Source organism: Rutilus rutilus, assembly GCF_951802725.1.
Source record: "Rutilus rutilus genome assembly, chromosome: 1".
Taxonomy (NCBI): Eukaryota; Metazoa; Chordata; class Actinopteri; order Cypriniformes; family Leuciscidae; genus Rutilus; species Rutilus rutilus.
In genome coordinates, this window is record NC_140209.1 from 63,783,214 (window position 1) to 63,803,870 (window position 20,657).

Sequence of the window (20,657 nt, forward strand, 5' to 3'; positions counted from 1 at the left end):
ACGAACAGTCCCTAAGACATTGTAACATTAAACAAAATGGAAAAACAGCAGAGCACACATTAAACAGAAAGAGAGATACTCTGGACCATAACTCATGTGATTGAGTATAGTAATAATAACATGTATCTGTCGATCAGTTTTAAAAGTTATATATTCACTAACATTTTTACTATTGATAAATTGAAAAATATTTCCTTAATGTAATTTTGAAGTGTCACTCATTCCGTGTAGTAGATCGCACATCATCATGTTCAGTTGAGTTAGGGGCGGAGCTTGTTTTAGCAGAACTCACCTGAATCATGACGAAACGAAACCGAAAGAACAGTAATCAGGTGAGCCATTACATGACAGTCGACGCCATTTCAGAAGATTCAAAAGCAGAAAAGTCTTCACAGCTCACGGTAAGTTCGTTAAAACGTTTCAAAAGCTGCATTAATACGGAGCATACCTCTAAACATGATTGTCGAACTCAAACACACGGTGATCAAACACGAGTTGGTCGTTGCTTTCCTGATAATTCACGGAAGCAGTAACACCCATCTATTGGTTGAAAATAGTAATATATATTTTTTTCAAGCAGTATATCAGAGCCAGACCTAGGACAGTCTTACACACTTGATCATTACTTGATCCTTAGGATATTGGGACAGGCCCCCCCCCCCCCCCCCCCCCCCCCCCCCCAGCCGACATTTCAACGTTGATTCATCAGGGACCAAGGTTGAATCAACGTTGAATTATGTTTCGATTGCTAATCGAATCAACGTTGATATCGCGACATTGAACCAACGTTGAATTATGCTTCGGTTTTGAAAATTGAATCAATGTTGATATCGTGAGTCTTGACGTTCCCAGACAGCAATATAGCGTCGGCCCAGATCCGGTGTTACGATCAACTGAGGATCATGTTAACTGGGGACGCGCGCGTGCACGCAGATAGTTTTACCCTGATTTCCAGCAGATGTTAAACGGCGACAGATTCATGCCCAATTTCACGGATCACCGATTAAAAATTAAGATTAAGAATATTTCACCAGTGATTATATTAAGATCTATTTTCTGTACAACCAGCTCTGATGTCTCCGTATCCTTTTCCCTGGACATAAAGCAGCTATGCTTATAGGGTCATGAAGTTAATTATCTCATGAACTTGTAACATTTTCAACAGATTTATAAAAAAAATAAAATAAAATAAAAACTCATTTTGACACTTCTTCTTTCAGAACAATTCTGTATGTAATACTGCATCTTCTTAGAATCATATATTTTTTTTAATTAAGTGAATTTTATATTGTAATATTGTATTGTACATTGTATTGAGCTTACCTGTAGCTCAAACAGTATAGCGTTGGCGCTTGCAATGCCAAGGTCATGGGTCAGATTCCCAGGGAAAGCAAGAACTGATAAGAATGTAAATGTGTACCTTGAAACGCAATGTAAGTTGCTTTGGATAAAAGTGTCTGCCAAATGTGTAAATGTACATTATGCTCAGTAGGAGCATGAACTTGAATGTTGTGTATCTAATGTCTTGTATTGGACATGTAAAGAACACTTTGTCTTTAGTGATTAAAGTCCTGTGAAAAACACTGAGTGGCAACCACAAATTATATTACTGAAATAAGCAAAACATATGATCTAGTGATAATGAATTATTATACTTATATTCACATAGGCCTACATCACTAACCTCTTAATCATTTGTCACCTCACACGAATAGCATGAGCCTCTCTAAAACAATAGGAAATGCTTTATTGTTTACTTTTTTGCTGACCTCTTTAACAAAAGAAATGTGACACAATGGTCTATCAGTTTTATAAATAAAATGTAATGGGTGTGGGCCTCTTTTTATGTCATAGAAATTTTAATTATGCCAGTTCTTTTCATTTGACTGGTACCGTGAATCTCATTAACATATTATCTTTACTTGTTATTCATCACATCATGTGCTTTCGTTATTGTCGTCTGCTAACCGTTAGATTAAAAGGTCTATAAATGAAGTGTCATTATTGTTACTGGTGTCATTGTTGTTATAGGCCATATACTGCCACAGCAAATTGAGGTAATTAAAGTTAGACAAATCCAAAACTTTGCAGGATAACCAATATCCCGATCGCTGCTCAAGAAAGGAGCGCAATTATATAAAGAGGAGATGTGAAAATTTCACAATGAAGGGTGATGGTGTGTTAAGTTGGTCTTGCTATAAAAAAATAATACAACTGTGAAATTTATTTACTAATAGGGGAGAGCATAATTGTAACTTATTCTATAGTTTGTTCTTCCTTAGATTGAATGTTCAGAATGTTAAAGGTGGGACTGTGTGGTCAGATCTTCCACAGTTGGCAAATACAGCTGTCCTACATGCATGCACATTTGCCTATTTTTCTTTTCTACCTTTTGTTATTGTTGCCTTCATACCTGTTAGCTAATAAATATGTTTGTTGAACATTCCCCTAAATAAATGCTGTGGGTAATTCACTGGATCCATAAGCTATGGCTTATCAGTTTTTACCGCTCTTTAGGAACATTTATGGAGTCTAGCCTACTGTATGCTTTATGCTTTAACTCATTCCTCAGCATCATTAAAATAAATAAATATTAAATAAATAAATGTTTGACATCCCTTTAACCACAGCAGTACTGCTGCTCAATTTAAATTAAGCCACAAATTGCCATCATAACAATAATCTGCGAATACACACGCATTGCAAAGACACAATGTCAATAGCATAATTTATTTAATCTACTTACAGTTGTCATCAATTTCACTGAAACTAATGTAACAAAATAATATGAACGCGTGTCTTGAAATTAAAACGCATTAAACTTCCCTTAAATACGTCTGAAACATTCAGCGGAGCAGCGACAGAGTAAACAACAGTCCTAATATGATACAAACATTTACCAATAACCTGGAAAGCTTTTAAATCTGCTCAGTGAAATCTGTCGAATCTGTGACGAATCTGTCGCTGTTTAACATCTGCTGGAAATCCAGGTAAAACTGTCTGCGTGCACGTGCCCGTCCCCAGTTAACATGATCCCCAGTTGATCCGTAACACCGCCCACATCTGGTGCGTGTGGATTCCACGTGTTCCAGATGTGGCCCGGATCTGGCAGACACTATGTTGCTGTCTGGGTTGTTTCACTGTCTTAACTTTCAACATGGGAGAATACAATTTTACATTAAATCACAACATAGTTTGCAGTTGAAACATGACAATGCTGACTGAATTAGTGATTAACTGTACATAGCCTACTGTACACTAAAAAATTGTTAACGGTCAAATGACTGGCAGCAATGGCTTAATTACAAACACATTTAATAAAGACTTAACACATGCTCAAGATTGGAAAACAATTTTTTTGGAATATATTCGCTGTAACGGATCAATCTCTCTCTATACATATATGTTACACTCACTTATACTGACACCTACTGGCGTGGGTTACGCGACTGTTAATGCGTTATTCGTAGTGAACTATGATAGATTTATTTTGTGTCGATCTTTCCTAGAATGGGCAGTTTGTGACTTTGCGAGATAAACAACATAAAGTAGCTCTGGTATTACAAAACATTAAGTGGCATACCAATCAAATACAGACGTGACACAAAAAACACGTTTGAAAAAATATTACTGACTTTAATGCGTTTAATTGATATTTAAAAATATCACAAAATTAGGCTATTTATTTAGGATTTTGTGTCACAATTACGTCAGTATAGGTACTCGTTTAATCTGTCAGTCAACCCATATTTGCAAATATACTATGTTAACAGTTGTAGGACTCCCGATTGCCTCTCTTACCCTAACGATTTTGTTGTGTTAACCTCCTCGTCCGTCTCTCCCCCCATTTCACAAAACTGAGTAAATAGAAAGTTTTAAAAAAGCTAGCTAGCAACTGAACTCACACTGTTTCATCCTGGATGTGTGCGGATGCGTGCGACCGACTGACAGCACAGGCAGTTGCTAGGCGATAGGCGATAAGTTGAGCTTCCAATCAAATAAAAGTAAACGCCTGGCATTGGCCGATCCACTTTTTTACCCGTTTACAGACACAGGATTGGATGTACACAACCATGAAGAAAACACAGTAACAGTAGAAGGAAACGGTTTAATTTGAAACCAGGAAATTCTACTTTAGAAGTACATTTTCACAAAAAAACGGGACAATTCCTGTCCTGGTAAAGAATATAAATTTTCCGGGACTGTCGCTCAAAAAGGAGAACAATCCCTGGAAAACCGGGACGGGTGGCAACGCTTACGTACGTCCCCTTCCTCTGTTCACATTCCCGACTCAAACAGTAACGGACGTATTTTCAAACTTAAAATAGGCACGCACATTGTCATTGGCCAGTTTCCTAGAAGACAGACAGATTAACCAATCATGATCAAAGTAAAATGGTGAAACAACCAATAACAATAGTTTCAGCGTGGTTACATAGTGCAATGTGTACAGTGTATTTAGTTTTATTTGCAGTCTGTATTATTTAATTAATTGGTCTAATGGTGTTTTCATGACACTGTATGAATAAAAATGTAATAATGTATGGTAAACTGTTAGGCAAGCACACAAAATTGTAAATCCAGTCCACACAAAGTCACATAAGGCAAAACGTTTCTGATGCACTGCTCTCTTGAGGTTGAAACTATTATTGTTAATAATGATAATAATTATATTTTAACATACATTGAAGAGATGTTATGATCAAAATATCATAAAATGCTAATAATGATCATAATAATACTTTAAAAGGCAGATATTTCTGTTGTACGTTGTTTCAACGTACAGATCTTGTAAAATGTCAACGTTGATTTAGAAGTGTTTTTGTTAACCATTCAACCATTTAGCATTAAACGTTATATCAACGTTGTTTCAACGTTGAAACAACAACTGACATTATTTCAGCCATATTTCAGCGTTGAAGGTCGGTCATGTGCCGGCTGGGGAACTTTACTTCACTCATTAAATGGCCGAAAGTTGTTAAACTTACACTTATTTTTTTTAATTTTTAACAGGAGAATTTTAGTTTATTGTTGAAATAGTTGATTGACTTTAAACTATTTAATTTTTTTAATAATCTATAGAGAGCCTAAGTCCCGCCCCTCCGCTTCCGGCTCATGGGACCTTATTTCGGAAAAAATATGTATGGAAGTCAATGGCGAGAGTCAACTTATCTTTTTATTCCGTCTGAACTGTGCCCTGAACTACACATATGATGTTTGTCAATTTAAAAGGTAATTATGAAAGTCAAGAAAGTCGCAGTTTGTCATAAAACAGAAGAGTAACGTTTAGTTTTATGTGAAAATCGCTCAATGATCTAGATCTCTCGTCTTGCACTATGTACGTCACAAGATCCGTTGCTCGTATGTGTGTATTCTGGCTCAAAACACTCAGGCATGACGGCGTTACGTTACGATTATAATGTAAGACTATAGAAAGAATGACAGACGTTAGCTTCAGTAAAGTTAGCTTCATTCATTGAGAGAAAAGGTGTGACGTCGCATGTGCGCCTTCGGGGTTTGTAGTCTTTGTAATTACGTATTTTCACAGTCTTATACCTCAGCAGGATTACATCAAGCTGCGACTTTCTTGACTTTAAAATGTATCTTTTAAATTGACAAACATCATATGTGTAAATCAGGGCACAATTCAAACGAGATCAAAATATTTGTTGTCTCTCGCCATTGACTACCATACAATATTTTTCCGAAATAAGGTCCCATGGTGGTCGACCGGAAGGGGAGGGACTTAGGCTCTCTATAGCCTATTGTAATGTTCAGTGACGCAGTAAGACTAACAGTCGCAGGATAATAGGAATTATAGTCGCAGGATAATCGACACATATAAATAACATAATATCTGCTTAATGCGAGACTACTAAACGGATTGTGAAAAACACCTGCAAGAGTTCAGCAGTGTCATTAAAGTGAAGGTGAATCCAGTGTTTAAACGAGGATGCTGTGTTTGAAAGTGTGGCCGACATGTCGGGCATGTTGCTCTACAAACACACACTATTAACTGGAGAAAAACTGTTAATGCTGCGTTAAAGTGAATTAAATGCCATTTACTTCAAATGTGTCAATTCAGTTGTTTTGTGCATTTTTCTGTGACCACATACAGGTCTGGAATCAAGTCTCTCATCAAGGAGGAAGAGAGGGAGCAAACTTTTGATAAAATGAGTGTGTTTGAGGAGAGAGAGGAGGAGGAGAACCGTACCTGTAAAATGAGTGTGTGTGAGGAGAGAGAGGAGGAGGAGAACCGTACCTGTAAAATGAGTGTGTGTGAGGAGAGAGAGGAGGATGTGTCTGTTCACACTCAGAGAGCAGCATCTCCAGTATTCAGCTGTGTGTCCATGGAGAGTAACATATCCATGGATAATCCCCCTAAACTCAGTGATGGACCATCTTCAGGATTCAGCTGTGTGTCCATGAAGAGTAACAACTCCATGGATAATCCCCCTAAACTCAGTGATGGACCATCTTCAGGATTCAGCTGTGTTTCTATGAAGAGTAACATCTCCATGTGTGAGCCCCCTTATCTCAGTGATGGACCTGCTGTGACCTTTGACCCTGCGTGAGTATCATAAAGTTCAGGGCCGGTCTGGACTCTGTTGGCGCCCTAGGCAAGATATTTTTTCCTCGCCCCCAAAACTACAACACTGACAATAACACACACAAACACACACAAATACTTATTAATAATAAAGGGTAAAAAGACAAAAAAAAAAATTATTGAACATATCTATAGATCAGGGGTGGCCAACATCGGTCCTGGAGAGCCACAGTCCTGCAGCGTTTTGCTCCAACCATAATCAAACACACCTGAACCAGCTAATCAATGTCTTCAGGATTACTAGAAATCTACAGACTGGTGAGTTTTTATCAGGGTTGGAGCAAATCTCTGCAGGACTGTGGCTCTCCAGGACTGATGTTGGCCAACCCTGCAATAGATGATAGTCTTGGAATCCAGATAACTAGTTAGTCTCATTAGCCTCTCACCTGGGACACCTATTCTTGAACATAGACTGGAAAAGCACAAATCCAAACTTAAATGGTTGCTGAACTTAATGTGCTGCTTTACATTTATTTTTATTTTTTATTAATATAAACTAAAACTAAAACTGAAAACATGGTAAATTCAACCAAGTTGTCTTTCAAATTTGTCCCAAACTATCAATATAGGATAGTTTTATCTGGGAGTTTTATGTTTTCTCTCAGTTAAGCACACTCTTCTTCACATACATGTCGAAGAGCGAATGTTAAAAGGGAAAAGAAAACACTCTAAAACACGCTACAAATCAAAGTGGAAGTAAACACATTATAATAAAACAACGGTCAGCAGTAGAGTCATCTGTTGCGCGAGCAATCTCACTCTCACTGTGCGTGCGCGCTCACATAAAAACAGCATGCATACAATAACGTACGCCATAGAAGAAGTTATCTTAAAGGCACATCAACATCCATGTCATGAACACTACTTAACACTAGGCGGCCGTTACAATGGATGTGTGCGGTGTTATAATGTGTTGCTATTGACAACCGTCATTATAAGGAAGGAAATGCCACATAATAGAATCTTGCTCTAAAAAGTGCATAGAGGTGCTTGTTTTATTTGTTGTTTGTTGATTTTCAAATATAAAACTTGTTGAAATGTCTTCAGTGTGATCATCAACTCTTTTTGAACACTTTCATCTCGTTTTAACAAAACCGTGATAATATTGATAATCGCGATAATTTTGGTCACTATAATCGCAATATAAAATTTTCATACCGTCCCATCCCTAGTGTGCAAGTGAATGAAGTGAATGTCGTGATATTACTGATCATGTGAAGATTTTGCAGCAGTGCTGAAAATCCAGCGGCAATCAGTCAACAAACTCACAGAGCACTGGTGAAGTGAAGCAAAGAAGAAGAGCAGAAAAAAACAGTATAGAAGAATCATAACTAATATGTGTCAGTCATTGATGTTTATTTACCATTTTGAGGAGCCACTTTAGAATATCTTAACTGGAATGGACCACTAGTGGGAACTTTTTCCATTTTATTTACATTTAGTGCAAGTTCAATGTAGACTTTTTTCTTCACAAAGTATATTTAATACTATTCATTTTTATATTCATTTAAGCTCCTATAACTTTGTTTTATTTTTACTTTTGTTGTTGCTTGCTTACACTTCAGCAATAAATCCTAAGTGTCTTATCAAAAGAGGCCAGTGGTCCAAAGTATTCATGAATTGAAACCCTTCAAGTTTTTAAATCACCAAATTTGAATGTCACCTAACTTGGTTATCTTAAAAGGCTGAAAAATCTCCCGAGCGCTGTCACTAGAATTCCTTCTTGAATAAAAAAGAACAACATTGTGCGCTGCGCCTGCGTCAGACTGTTGCTGGCTGAACAGGATCTAAAATCGTGATAATCAAACACGGTTTTAATGATAATTAAATTTTAAACGATATTACTAACCGTCAGGACATTTTATCGTGGTTTATAGTGAAACCGGTAATCGTCCCATCTCTATTGCACACCTAAAAACACTGAGACATGGCGGCCGGCGGTGCTGCTAATGTGGTGGCTCTGAATCCACTTGTTGACAAGAAAGGAGGAAAGAGCCACTTATGGAAATATTTGCGATTAGGCTAATGTCACGTTGCCATAATGTTCACATAGCACTTTTTTTGCACGTGCAAATTCGTTATTTCCATAGATAGTAAAAGAAATGGACACAGCGACCCCAAAGACTTCAACAGAGAAAAGTGAAGCCAATTAGAAGCACTCACTTCCTGATGGCTGAGCGTACTGTGCAGACTCAAACTGAGCTTGATGACGTAGATGTGACGTGAGCAACCCGTCTGTCTTCTAGTAGCTGTGCACAGGGAAATCTGAATCATTCCCTTCCGAATCTCACAGAGACGGAGAGTGTGAGTAGGAGTTGTCCATGAGCTAGGAGCAGGAGCAACTTTTGCTAAGTATTCTGATTAATTATTTTGTCATTTTGCCTCCACGCGCCTTCAAATGTAGGCACACGGCAAGTGTGCTCATAATAGAATCGTCGCGGCGTGCTTCTTTTTCCAGGCGTGCCTCTGTTCATGGTTGCATAGCAACGGCAGATGCCACGGAATAGCAAGCACTTGTGAAAAGGAGAAAGTGGTACGAACTGTGAAATTGGAACCGAGATTTTCACTGATATATTGGTACTGAATACTGAAATTTTGGTACCGTGATAACACTATTATGTAGTTATAAATAGGCTAATCACAAACAGACCTTTTCTACGTTTAAGGCATTAAACATACTGTAGGCTACAATCTCTTCTCACCAAGTAGAAAGACGTGTTCTGATAACTAGGGCTGGTCCGAATACCATTTTTTGAGCTTTGAAGATCAGTAGTAATGAATATTGAATATTTGAAGCTTCGGAGAGAGGGGGCTGAACATATTCTTCTCTTTAATAAAGGCAGTATTCTAGTATGTGTTTGTCTGTCCGTTTACATTTTGATTATTTCGAGAACCGTTCATCCAATCGACTTCACAAGGAAGTGCAGTGTCGCATTTGGTGCAATTTAGATAGACACGCGAGACGCGACACGCGACACATTCAGAATTAATCAACTTTTAATAAACTACATAACAACGCGAGCAGGAAGCGGCGCACCTCACACGGACAGGGCTTAAATGCTCCGAGAACGGACACTGCACTAGTGATATTAAACACATCTTCCCCATGAACAACACAAAGTAAATACATTCGCAGGTAACACACACAGGTCTGTAAACTTAAGCAATACTTTTAATAAGGTCTAATATTTTTCTGACTAACAAATTACTGACACAGTAAAGGGTAGATGTAAATAAAGAAAAACGAAAAAACGCAATTTAAATAAGGAAAAACGAAATTTAAATAAAGAAAAAAACAAAATTTAAATATAGAAAAACGAAATTAAGTTAAATTAAAAACGAGATTAATTTAGATTGAAAATAACGGGTAAAAAGCTTAATACATTTTGTTTCTATTATTCTATTTTCCACAATGTCAAAGCAACGCAGCTTAACCCAAAACACAAGCTCAGGCATGCACTTCTGTCCATACAAACTCCGCTGTTCTGCGCTCTAGCCAGAGAACACTCCAGTTGCAGGAACACTTTAGTAGGCCAAGAAGAAGCAAATATATTTATTAAGTAAGTAAACGAGGTTGGGTTACTTCAACTGTCCATCCTATTAAAAATGTCTATAGGCTAAATAAGATAATTGTAAAAAAGAGTATTGTATTTCGTGAGATTTTATAGTGTTGAACATATTCAAGCGTGAAAGAGAACCGTTTCGAGGGGGATGCCAGGTGTGCAAAAAAAAAAAAAAAAAACCTGAATATTCGAATGTCAAATTTTCTAATCAAATGCCAACCCACCGAACGAATGTTCAAATATTTGAATATTCGGGTACAGCCCTACTGATAACTTCCACATTCTCTGACAATGAAACGAATGGTTGCTGAGGCGCACTTCAATAAAGTACAGTAGGTCAGCTACGTTAATATTGAGGAAGGTCTGTAGTTGAATAAGGTTAGGAAAGCTACGTTAATATTCTTTATTGGGTTAATTGCCAGTGAGCTGTATATGGTAACAGAGGGAATGACATGGAAGAATAGTGAATATTTACTTTTTTATACGTGGGTTTGTTGTTTTGGGACACCTACTGCCGATAGTCCTGATAGTTAAATCATATTTAATTTGGTAAAGACAGACCTGAGTAATAGGCTACAAGGACAGCATCTGGTCACGTGCATGTGTGTCAGCATTAATGGCCCCTCCCACAATAGCATTCAATTACCAAAGAGCCTTAGAGATCTTTTATGAAAAGCCCATAAAAAGTAAGTGCTCACAGATTGGATGTGGCCTTTTGCAATCATGATTCATTATAGAGACCAATTTATCAATCATTCTATCATGCCTAATCTCCTCTATTGTGAGTAACACAATCCCCACAACAGAGCCTGTCATCTTCATGAGCTTGTTTAATTTGTTCTTCTCCTTTTCCAACAATCCTCCTCACCAACAAGTGACAGCATTCAAGATCACAGATGATACCACAGAATCATAGAAGGTCTTAAGTAGTACCCGACATACTCCTGAGGATCTCAGTCATCTTAACAGATGAATACGACATTGACCCTTCTTAAAGACTTGCATTGTATTATCAGAACAATCCAGTTTTACTTATATGATGTTACAGTCTCAATTTCCGACCCTCATACAGTATGTTTACTGGTACAACTTTAGATTATCTACTAAACCACAATTTCCTTCGATTTACTAGCATTTAGACTAAAACTGTTTATCTCACACCAATCCACAAAACGTCTCGGTTACTGATGTAACCCTCGTTCCCTGAAGGAGGGAACGGGAGACGTAACGTCGACGTGACGACGTAATTGGGATCACTTCAGGGAGCCCTATCAACTTCGAGTGTCTACAGAACGAGCCAATGAACGTTGGCGTGCGTGAATCGCGTCACGCGCCCCCGCCCCGCAGCGCGGGTATAAACAGGAAGCGGGCGCACGCACACATTGTTTTTCGCTGAGGAGCCGAGATTTGTGACGGCCATGCAGCGATGGTCAGCAACGGTGGCGACGGGACGTTACGTCTCCCGTTCCCTCCTTCAGGGAACGAGGGTTACATCAGTAACCGAGACGTTCCCTTTCAGTCGCTCACGTTCGACGTAACGTCGACGTGACGACGTAATTGGGATCCCATGGAAAACGCCACGGTTGCTGCCACATCCAGCGCCCTACGCAAGACTCTCAGACCCCCAACTGCTGGGGCGGAAGATCTGCGTAGAGGGAGTTCAACTGCTGTTCCATTATACCCCACACAGCGGAACTCTTGGATCACTGGGAAAGCGTACCTCTCCAGGGGAAAGAACGCTGCGGAGCCACATCCTGCCCGAAGGGAGGTAACATGTGGAGAATACACATATGGACTGGCCAAAGGGGCAGTGCGACATATGGAATGTCACTGGGGTGGCTCCACCCGAAGGGGGAGACACACCGGACAGTGACGGCAGAGCAGACTCTGCCAAGGGAAGACACGGGCTCACCGCAGGGAACTGGTCGTGGAAGAATACACATATGGGATCGCCGCAGGGATCACCACATATGGAACCCAGCCTAGCACAAGTTACACAAGCATACGAGCACTAGGCCTGGCGTCGGACGCTCCGCAACGTCCGACTGCCGAAGGGGTGCGGAGGAACTCACAGGGTTCGCCAATGGGGAACTCGACTGGAGTAAAAAGCGCACGTATCCGTTCCTAGGAAGGGAGTGGCGCAGCAAGCCGACACTAGAGCGGGAACTTCGGTGTTACCGGCTAGTAGAAGCGAGCACACAGGAAGAAACCGGCTCAACACGTAAGCTATAAAACCTAGCGAACGTGTTAGGTGTCGCCCAGCCCGCAGCTCTACAGATGTCTGTCAGCGAGGCGCCGTGAGCCAGCGCCCAGGAAGAAGCGACACTCCTAGTGGAGTGGGCTTTCAACCCAGGCGGGCAGGGCACGCCTTGGGCTTCGTAAGCCAAGGCGATGGCATCCACTATCCAGTGGGCCATCCTCTGCTTGGAGACAGCCTTCCCTTTCTGCTGGCCTCCGTAACAGACGAAGAGCTGATCTGAGGTCCTGAGGCTTTGCGTTCTGTCCACGTACAGACGCAGAGCGCGAACGGGACAGAGAAAAGCCAGGGCTGGGTCTGCCTCCTCCGAAGGCAGCGCTTGCAGGTTCACTACCTGGTCCCGGAAGGGAGTGGTAGGAACCTTGGGCACGTATCCGGGCCGGGGTCTCAGGATGACGTGAGAGTTATCCGGGCCGAATTCTAGGCACGATTCGTCGACCGAAAATGCATGCAGGTCCCCTACCCTCTTGATAGAGGCCAATGCAACCAGGAGTACTGTCTTACAGGACAGAATTTTTAACTCAGCTGATTGCAGAGGCTCAAAGGGTGGTCTCTGAAGTGCCGAAAGGACCAGAGACAAGTCCCAAGAGGGTATAGAGAGTGGGCGAGGAGGATTCAGTCTCCTCGCTCCCCTCAGGAACCTGACGATCAGGTCATGCTTTCCCAAAGACTTACCATCAACAGCATCGTGATGTGCGGCAATAGCGGCAACATACACTTTAAGGGTGGAGGGAGACAGCCTTCGCTCCAGCCCTTCTTGCAGGAAGGAAAGCACGGCTCTGATCGAGCAAGATCGGGGGTTCTCCTCATGAGAGGAGCACCAGTCAACGAACAGGTTCCACTTCAATGCATAGAGGCGCCTCGTAGAGGGGGCTCTAGCGGAAGTGATGGTGTCAACTACCGCAGGGGGTAGGTCACTTAGAACCTCCGCGTCCCGTCCAGGGACCAGACATGGAGTTTCCAGAGGTCTGGACGCGGGTGCCATAGGGTGCCCCGTCTCTGAGAGAGCAGGTCCTCTCTCAGAGGGATGGGCCAGGGAGGGGCTGTCGCGAGGAGCACTAGTTCCGGGAACCAGGTCCGGTTGGGCCAATACGGCGCAACTAACAAGACCTGCTCCTCGTCCTCCCTGACTTTGCACAAGGTCTGTGCAAGAAGGCTCACTGGGGGAAACGCATACTTGCGAAGGCCCCGGGGCCAGCTGTGTGCCAGAGCATCCGTGCCGAGGGTCCCCTCGGTCAGAGAATAGAACAACTGGCAATGAGACGTGTCCGGGGCGGCAAACAGATCTACCTGAGCGGTCCCGAAGCGCCTGAAAATCAGCTGGACCACCTGGGGATGGAGTCGCCATTCTCCCGGTAGCACCTGCTGCCGTGAGAGCTCGTCGGCTGCACGGTTGAGCAGGCCCGGAATGTAATCGGCACGAAGCGACCTCAGATGCTTCTGACTCCAAAGGAGGAGATGGCGGGCGAGTTGTGACATGCGGCGGGAGCGTAGACCACCTTGGCGGTTGATGTACGCAACGGTCGCAGTGCTGTCCGTACGGACCAGTACGTGCTTGCCTAGTAGCAGCGTTTTGAAACGGCTCAGTGCAAGACGTACTGCTAACAACTCGAGGCAGTTGATGTGCCAATGCAGTTGAGGCCCCGTCCACAGACCTGAAGCTGCATGCCCGTTGTACGTGGCCCCCCAGCCGGTGGTAGAGGCATCCGTGGAGACCACAGAGTGCCTGGACACTTGTTCCAGGGGAACACCTGCCCGCAGGAACGAAGGGTCCGACCACAAGCTGAGAGTTTGGCGACAGTGCGGAGTCACTTGGATCCGGCACGAGCCGCTCTGCCACGCCCATCTCGGGACTCGATCGTGGAGCCAGTGTTGGAGCGGCCTCATATGAAGCAATCCGAGCGGCGTAACCGCGGCTGCAGATGCCATATGCCCCAGGAGCCTCTGAAACAGTTTCAGTGGTGCCGCTGTTCTGCGTCTGAGCGTGCTCACGCAGTTCAACACTGACTGGACACGGGCCTCGGTGAGGCGCGCTGTCATGTTGATCGAGTCCAACTCCATACCAAGAAAAGAGATCCTCTGCCCGGGGGTGAGTTTGCTCTTTTCCCAGTTGACCCGAAGCCCTAGATGGCTGAGGTGACTGAGCACCATGTCCCTGTGTTCGCACAACTGCTCTCTCGACTGGGCCAGAATCAGCCAGTCGTCGAGGTAGTTGAGGATGCGAACACCACGCTCGCACATGGGAGCAATGGCCGCCTCCGCGACTTTCGTGAAGACGCGGGGCGACAGGGCCAGCCCGAAGGGTAAGACCTTGTACTGATATGCCCGTCCCTCGAACGCAAAGCGGAGAAACGGTCTGTGTCGAGGGAGAATCGAGACATGAAAGTACGCGTCCTTCAGGTCGATCGCTGCAAACCAATCTTGGGGACGGATGCATTTGAAAATGCGTTTCTGCGTAAGCATCTTGAACGGTAGCCTGTGAAGGGACCGGTTCAGGACGCGCAGGTCCAAGATTGGTCGTAACCCACCACCTTTCTTGGGTACAATGAAGTACGGGCTGTAGAAGCCGGTCTTCATATCGGCTGGAGGGACCGGCTCGATCGCGTCCTTCGCCAGTAGGACTGCGATCTCCGCCCTGAGCACGGGGGCATTGTCCGCCAGAACACGGGTGAACAGGATGCCCTTGAAAGCAGGGGGGCGCCGGGCGAACTGAATCGCATAGCCGAGTCTGATGGTACGGATGAGCCAGCGAGACGGGCTGGGAAGCGTTAACCAGGCTCCCAGAGACCGAGCAAGCGGGACTAACGGCACCACAGACGTACCCGGGGTGGGGCAGCGCGGCGGAATGCAGGGACCCGACTCGGACGGCACAGCGGCCCGAAGTGGGGTCTGAGTGTGTGGTGCAGCACATACCTGCTTCCGTCGAAGGGCAGAGTGAGTGTGTGGAGGCGACAGCACGTCCGGAACACAGCCACTGCTGCTCGCTGGCGATGAAAGAGGGGCTCGGGAGTGACAAGGCATGGCGGCGTCGTCGACTGCCAAGCGCACCCTCTTGGGGCCCAGAGGTTTCAGAAATTGTTCTTTTTTTGAAAATGTGGGTACCACTGACCCGTGGGTCAGTGGCGGAACAAAAAGAAAAGGAAACAAAAGATTCTCCGCCCGGCCCTCCACCGGGGGAAGGAGTGGCGCCTTCGCCATCTCCTGAAGAGCAACTTGATCCACCTCCGGGCCGCCCGTCTCAGGGTCGTTTGCACCGTCGCTTGCCTCCTGGTTTGGCAGCGGCCTGGACGGGCGCTGAGGCCTGGATGATGGCTGCTGCTGCTGGGGCTTGGCGGGAGCGGAGGACGCCGCAGAAGGCCGACCACGGCGACGAGTAGACGGAGGGTCTGCGGCCGGCGGGCGGGTGGGAGCAGCAGGGGTCCGCCGGGGCAGGATGTGCCGGATGGCCTCCGTCTGCTTCTGTGCGGCCGAGAACTGTTGGGCAAAGCTCTCGACCGCGTCGCCGAACAACCCAACCTGGGAAAGAGGGGCATCCAGGAACCGATATTTATCGGTGTCCCTCATATCCGCCAGGTTGAGCCAAAGGTGGCGTTCCTGGACCACCAGAGTGGACATCGCCTGACCAACCGAACGTGCGGTTTCCTTCGTCGCCCGGAGGGCGAGGTCAGTTGCCACACGGAGCTCCCGGAGGAGCTCTGGGTCAGAACCACCCTCGTTCATGTCCATGAGCGCCTGGGCCTGGTGGACCTGCAAAAGCGCCATGGCATGGAGGGCGGAAGCAGCCTGTCCACAGGCCTTATAAGCCTTCGCCGTTAAGCCGGACGAAAACTTACAGGCCTTGGACGGGAGGCGTGGATTACCCCGCCAAGAGGAAGCGGACGCCGGACACAACTGCATCGCGACGGCCCGCTCCACTGGGGGGATATCCACATACCCCTTAGCTGCCCCGCCATCGAGGGTGGCGAGGGGTGAGTAGCCACTAGAACGGCTTCGGGCACTATACGGTGCCTTCCACGTCCTAGAGAGCTCCTCATGCACTTCCGGAAAGAAAGGTACCGGGGCGGCGCACTGAGAACCAGCACGGCCCGCCCCGAGAAACCAATCGTCCAACCGAGAAGGTTCGGGACGTGGTGGAGGATTCCACGCAAGCCCGACCTTCTCGGCGGCCCGGGAAAGCATAGCAGTCCATTCTGGATCTGGCTCGGACAACGCTACACACCCCGAGGGGGGCAACGCAGCCGAGTCGTCATTTCCAGAGGACAGCTCCCCCTCCGATGCTGCGATCGACATCTGATCGTCAGCCGGAGCCCCAAAGGAAACGGTTGGCCGTTCCGGAGAAGGACCAAGACGTTCACTAAGGAGCCCCAATGGCGACAGCGCTTGTGAGGCGTGAGGGGCCCGCAGAGGATGACTCGACGGGGAAGCCCTCACGGTAATCCTCAGATCACCCTGGTCATGCACCGAAGTAGGTCTATTCTGCGAGGCAGAATAGACACTAGATCGGGGCATAGGCGAGGGGACTGCACCTCCCTTGAGGTAAGCGAGTCTCGATCTCAGCGCTGCGATAGTCATATTCCCGCAATGGGAACATGAACTATCCACAAAAGCTGCCTCAGCGTGTTGAATGCCCAAACACGAGAGGCAACTGCTGTGGCCATCTGCTGGCGCCAGGGAACGACGGCATCCAGAAACGCACAAGCGGAATGACATCTTGAAAAAGACGCAGGGTCACGCTTGTGTTGCTCTTTTAGTAAAAATAAAAAAGGATTTAGAAAACTCTCTTTTGTGTTGAGGCACCCAGGGGTAGCCGCAGTGTGAATGCACACACAGGGGAAACGCCCACCGAACCGACACACACACACACAAACACAAACACAGTGCTGTGAAAACAGCAGTTGAGAGCTGCAATGCTCGCGGCCACCGCTGATCGCGCCGTCACACCAACACAGGAACAGAGAGATGATCCTCTTTTTGAAGTCTTCAAAGGCTGATTCTGATAGACAAAAAGTCTCATAGAAACTCGGCTCCGAAGTGAAAGACAATGTGTGCGTGCGCCCGCTTCCTGTTTATACCCGCGCTGCGGGGCGGGGGCGCGTGACGCGATTCACGCACGCCAACGTTCATTGGCTCGTTCTGTAGACACTCGAAGTTGATAGGGCTCCCTGAAGTGATCCCAATTACGTCGTCACGTCGACGTTACGTCGAACGTGAGCGACTGAAAGGGAACTCTCAAATAGCCCCCTATACTCACCCTCATCACGGTTTGTTATACAGTCAACAGTTGCTGAGTCATCAGAACATTTCTGGAGGTGACAGGTTTCAGAGTTGCACTGAAAGTCTGATGTATAAAAAGTAAGCATAAAAGGAGCTAAAATCTTTCCTTGAGGGACTCCAGTACTGCACTTCACTACTTGAGACACATAGTCATGCATTCTCACATACTGTGGTCTGTTTAAGAGATAGTCAGTTAACCAATTGACAATTCTCTGATGTTCTCCATCATTCTCCATCTTACATTTAAGTAGTGAAGGCTGTATAGTATTAAATGCACTTGAGAAATCAAAGAATGTAATTCTGACGATGCTATCCAGAGTCTCTAAATGACTTAGTGATTTGTGTAAGAGATAAATAACTGTAGTTTATCCTCAGACACATTCATTACCTGCTTAATATGGTTTAAAGGGCATATTGCAGGTAAAAAAAACATCAAAATGAATATATAACCGTGTATGAAAATATCATATGAAAAGATAATGCAGGATTTAAAATGTTTTAAAACGACATAAGGACACCAATTTAGTAGATAAAGTGAGCGTTTCTTTGACTGCTCGTAAAAAACGCTTTTTTTCAACATCGCGTCATTTTACGTCACATGAGGTAGACGTGTGCTGTGCTCTGCCGCAGCTCAGTGCAGAGTATAGGTTGGTATTCAGTAAGAGTGGTCGTGAGTCAGTGTGTTTTCAGTAGTTTTTGTATTTCAATTTATCATCGTCATGGTAAATTATTGTGTTTGTGGAGCTTGCAAAAACTCCAGCCTGTCAGGACATCGAGTCCACCGGTTTCCTAACAAGAAAAGAGACGGTGCTATCTTTCGTGCCTGGGCGCGGTTTTTGCAGGTGATGAGACGGGATTTCTCTTCCGCGTCGGCTTCGGAAAACGAAAACTGAGCTAATCGTTATTGTGTTTGTGTGGACTATGGAGCTCATAATATGACAAAACGATTTGAATTTGAATTGTGTAAATTTGAATTATTTGCAAGTGTAATCTAACAAAATTGAATTTTAGGTGGTAGTTTAAATAGTTCTGAATTTTATTTTTTTTAAACGAATATTGAACATTTAAAATTTAACAAATTGAAATGTTCTCTTACGAGAGTTCTCTCGTACTGCGTTTTTACTAAAACGCTACGGGAAAAGTCTCTTTTCACGAAACACTGAAGCAAAAAATGATCCTTTAATTTTCATATATGTAAAGCGCGTTGCAGCAGTACACAGCCATGGCGAGACAGCTTGCTCGCTTATTGGCTGCTCTGCGGCAACTGCATAAGCCTATCGAGCGAGGCCTAACGTGACGTCAGGCCAATGAGGGCGCTTTGCGCCCTCCTCGCCATTTCCCGCCGAGACGGGCGTGGCTTACCTCTATAAAAGGAGCTCGAGAAGACTGATTCAGCACGCATCGCTGGATCACGGAAGCAAACATCGTTTGAAGCAAGCACTTCAGCGGGACGCTGGCCAACGCCGCCTTCTACAGCCGTACCTGCTGCGCTTTCCGACGCCCATATCCTTTACTGCTATTTGCTCTGTTTTGTGTGTGTGTGTGGGTGTTCGCTTGTAACACTCACCCCCTAAAAGAGCTGCGTCTTTCTAAAGATGCCTTCCTGCGGCTCGTGCAGAGCCCCACTTGCCGAGGGAGACAACCACGTCATCTGTGTCTCCTGCCTCGGTGAGGACCATGCAGCGCTCGCGCTCGCTGACGGCGGTTGCCCTCACTGCGAGCTTTTGCCTATGGTGGCTCTGAGGACTCGCCTGGCATCTTTCTCGAAGCCTGCATTCACCGCCGCGATGCCGCGTCGAAAGAAGCGGCGTTCGCAGCGGGTCCCGGAACCCGCTCCAGCCCGACCAAGCTCGCCGGTTCGCCCGCCAGCTTCACCGGCCTCGCTCAAATCACTTCCTGATGCTCAGCGCCCGCAGTCTGCCGCCGCTTCATCAGAGGAAGTTGTTTCGGAGGCCGCGTCGCGGGAAAAGGATTCCTGCTCTCTCCTGGCTTCAGGCAGCGAGGACTGGGCGAGCTCAGAGGATCCCGCGCCTCCTGCCCGTAAGCCCTCGACGAGAGCCAACATTAAGACGGAGCTCATGCGAGTACTCGCGTTGGCCGCGGCGAGCCTCGGCCTCGAGTGGTCTGCACCGGAGCCCCCCTCTCGCACCCGGCTTGATGGTAGCTTCCTCCCCGGTGAGCGCACTTCTCTGCGCGAACGCGCTCATCTGTGTCACCTGCATTTTCCTCGCTGGATAATGCGAAAGACCGAGGCTACCTCTCTCTTCCGCCGGTGGAGCAGGCGATAGCGACCCACCTTTGCCCGCCCTCTGCTGGACGGCGGACTAAACCGCTGTTGCCTTCAAGAGCCTGCCGCATGATGTCGACGCTGCTCGCGCGAATATTCTCCGCCGCTGGGCAAGCCGCGTCAGCGCTACACACCATGGCTACGCTGCAGATTTTCCAGGGGGATCTCCTCCGTAAGTTGGATGAGATGGGACCTGATGCTGTCTGTATTGCGGATCTGAGGAGTGCTTCTGATCTCACGCTCCGAGCCACCAAGGCTGCCGCACAAGCCATGGGACGGTGTATGGCTTCCGCCACTGTCGCTGAGAGGCACTTATGGCTGACGCTCACGGAGATGGCCGATTCCGAGCGCACCGCGTTTCTCGACGCCCCGCTGTCTTCCGCTGGCCTCTTTGGTTCTTCTCTCTCCGAGTTCGTGGAGAGATTTACCGAAGCCCAGAAAGCGTCCCAAGCCTTTTAGCACTTCCTACCGAATCGCTCCGGTTCTGCGGCGAGTCGTGATAAACGGACCCCGCGGAGCTCTCAGCCTCAGCCCCCGCCTTCGGCCGCCTCTTCGCAGCAGCCACACCAGCGCAGCTCGAGGCCCCGCTCTCGATCGAGCGCCCGGCGTCCCACCACGCGCGGGCCGCGGTCGAGGATTGTGGTGAAACCGGAAGCCCCGAAGAAG

At 46.0% G+C, this 20,657-nt stretch overlaps 1 protein-coding gene across 1 annotated transcript in view; it reads left to right on the forward strand.

Annotated features, from left to right (window-relative positions):
• The first annotated feature begins 316 nt into the window (after positions 1-316).
• The window catches only part of LOC311295309 (uncharacterized protein), a 98,768-nt gene continuing 78,427 nt past the window's right edge, over positions 317-20,657 (forward strand). Inside the window, exons 1-2 of the mRNA XM_084416623.1 lie at positions 317-401; positions 6,119-6,571. Of these exons, the coding sequence (XP_084272749.1) occupies positions 6,174-6,571 (398 nt within the window). The 5' untranslated portion in view covers positions 317-401; positions 6,119-6,173. The remainder of the gene's footprint in view (positions 402-6,118; positions 6,572-20,657) is intronic.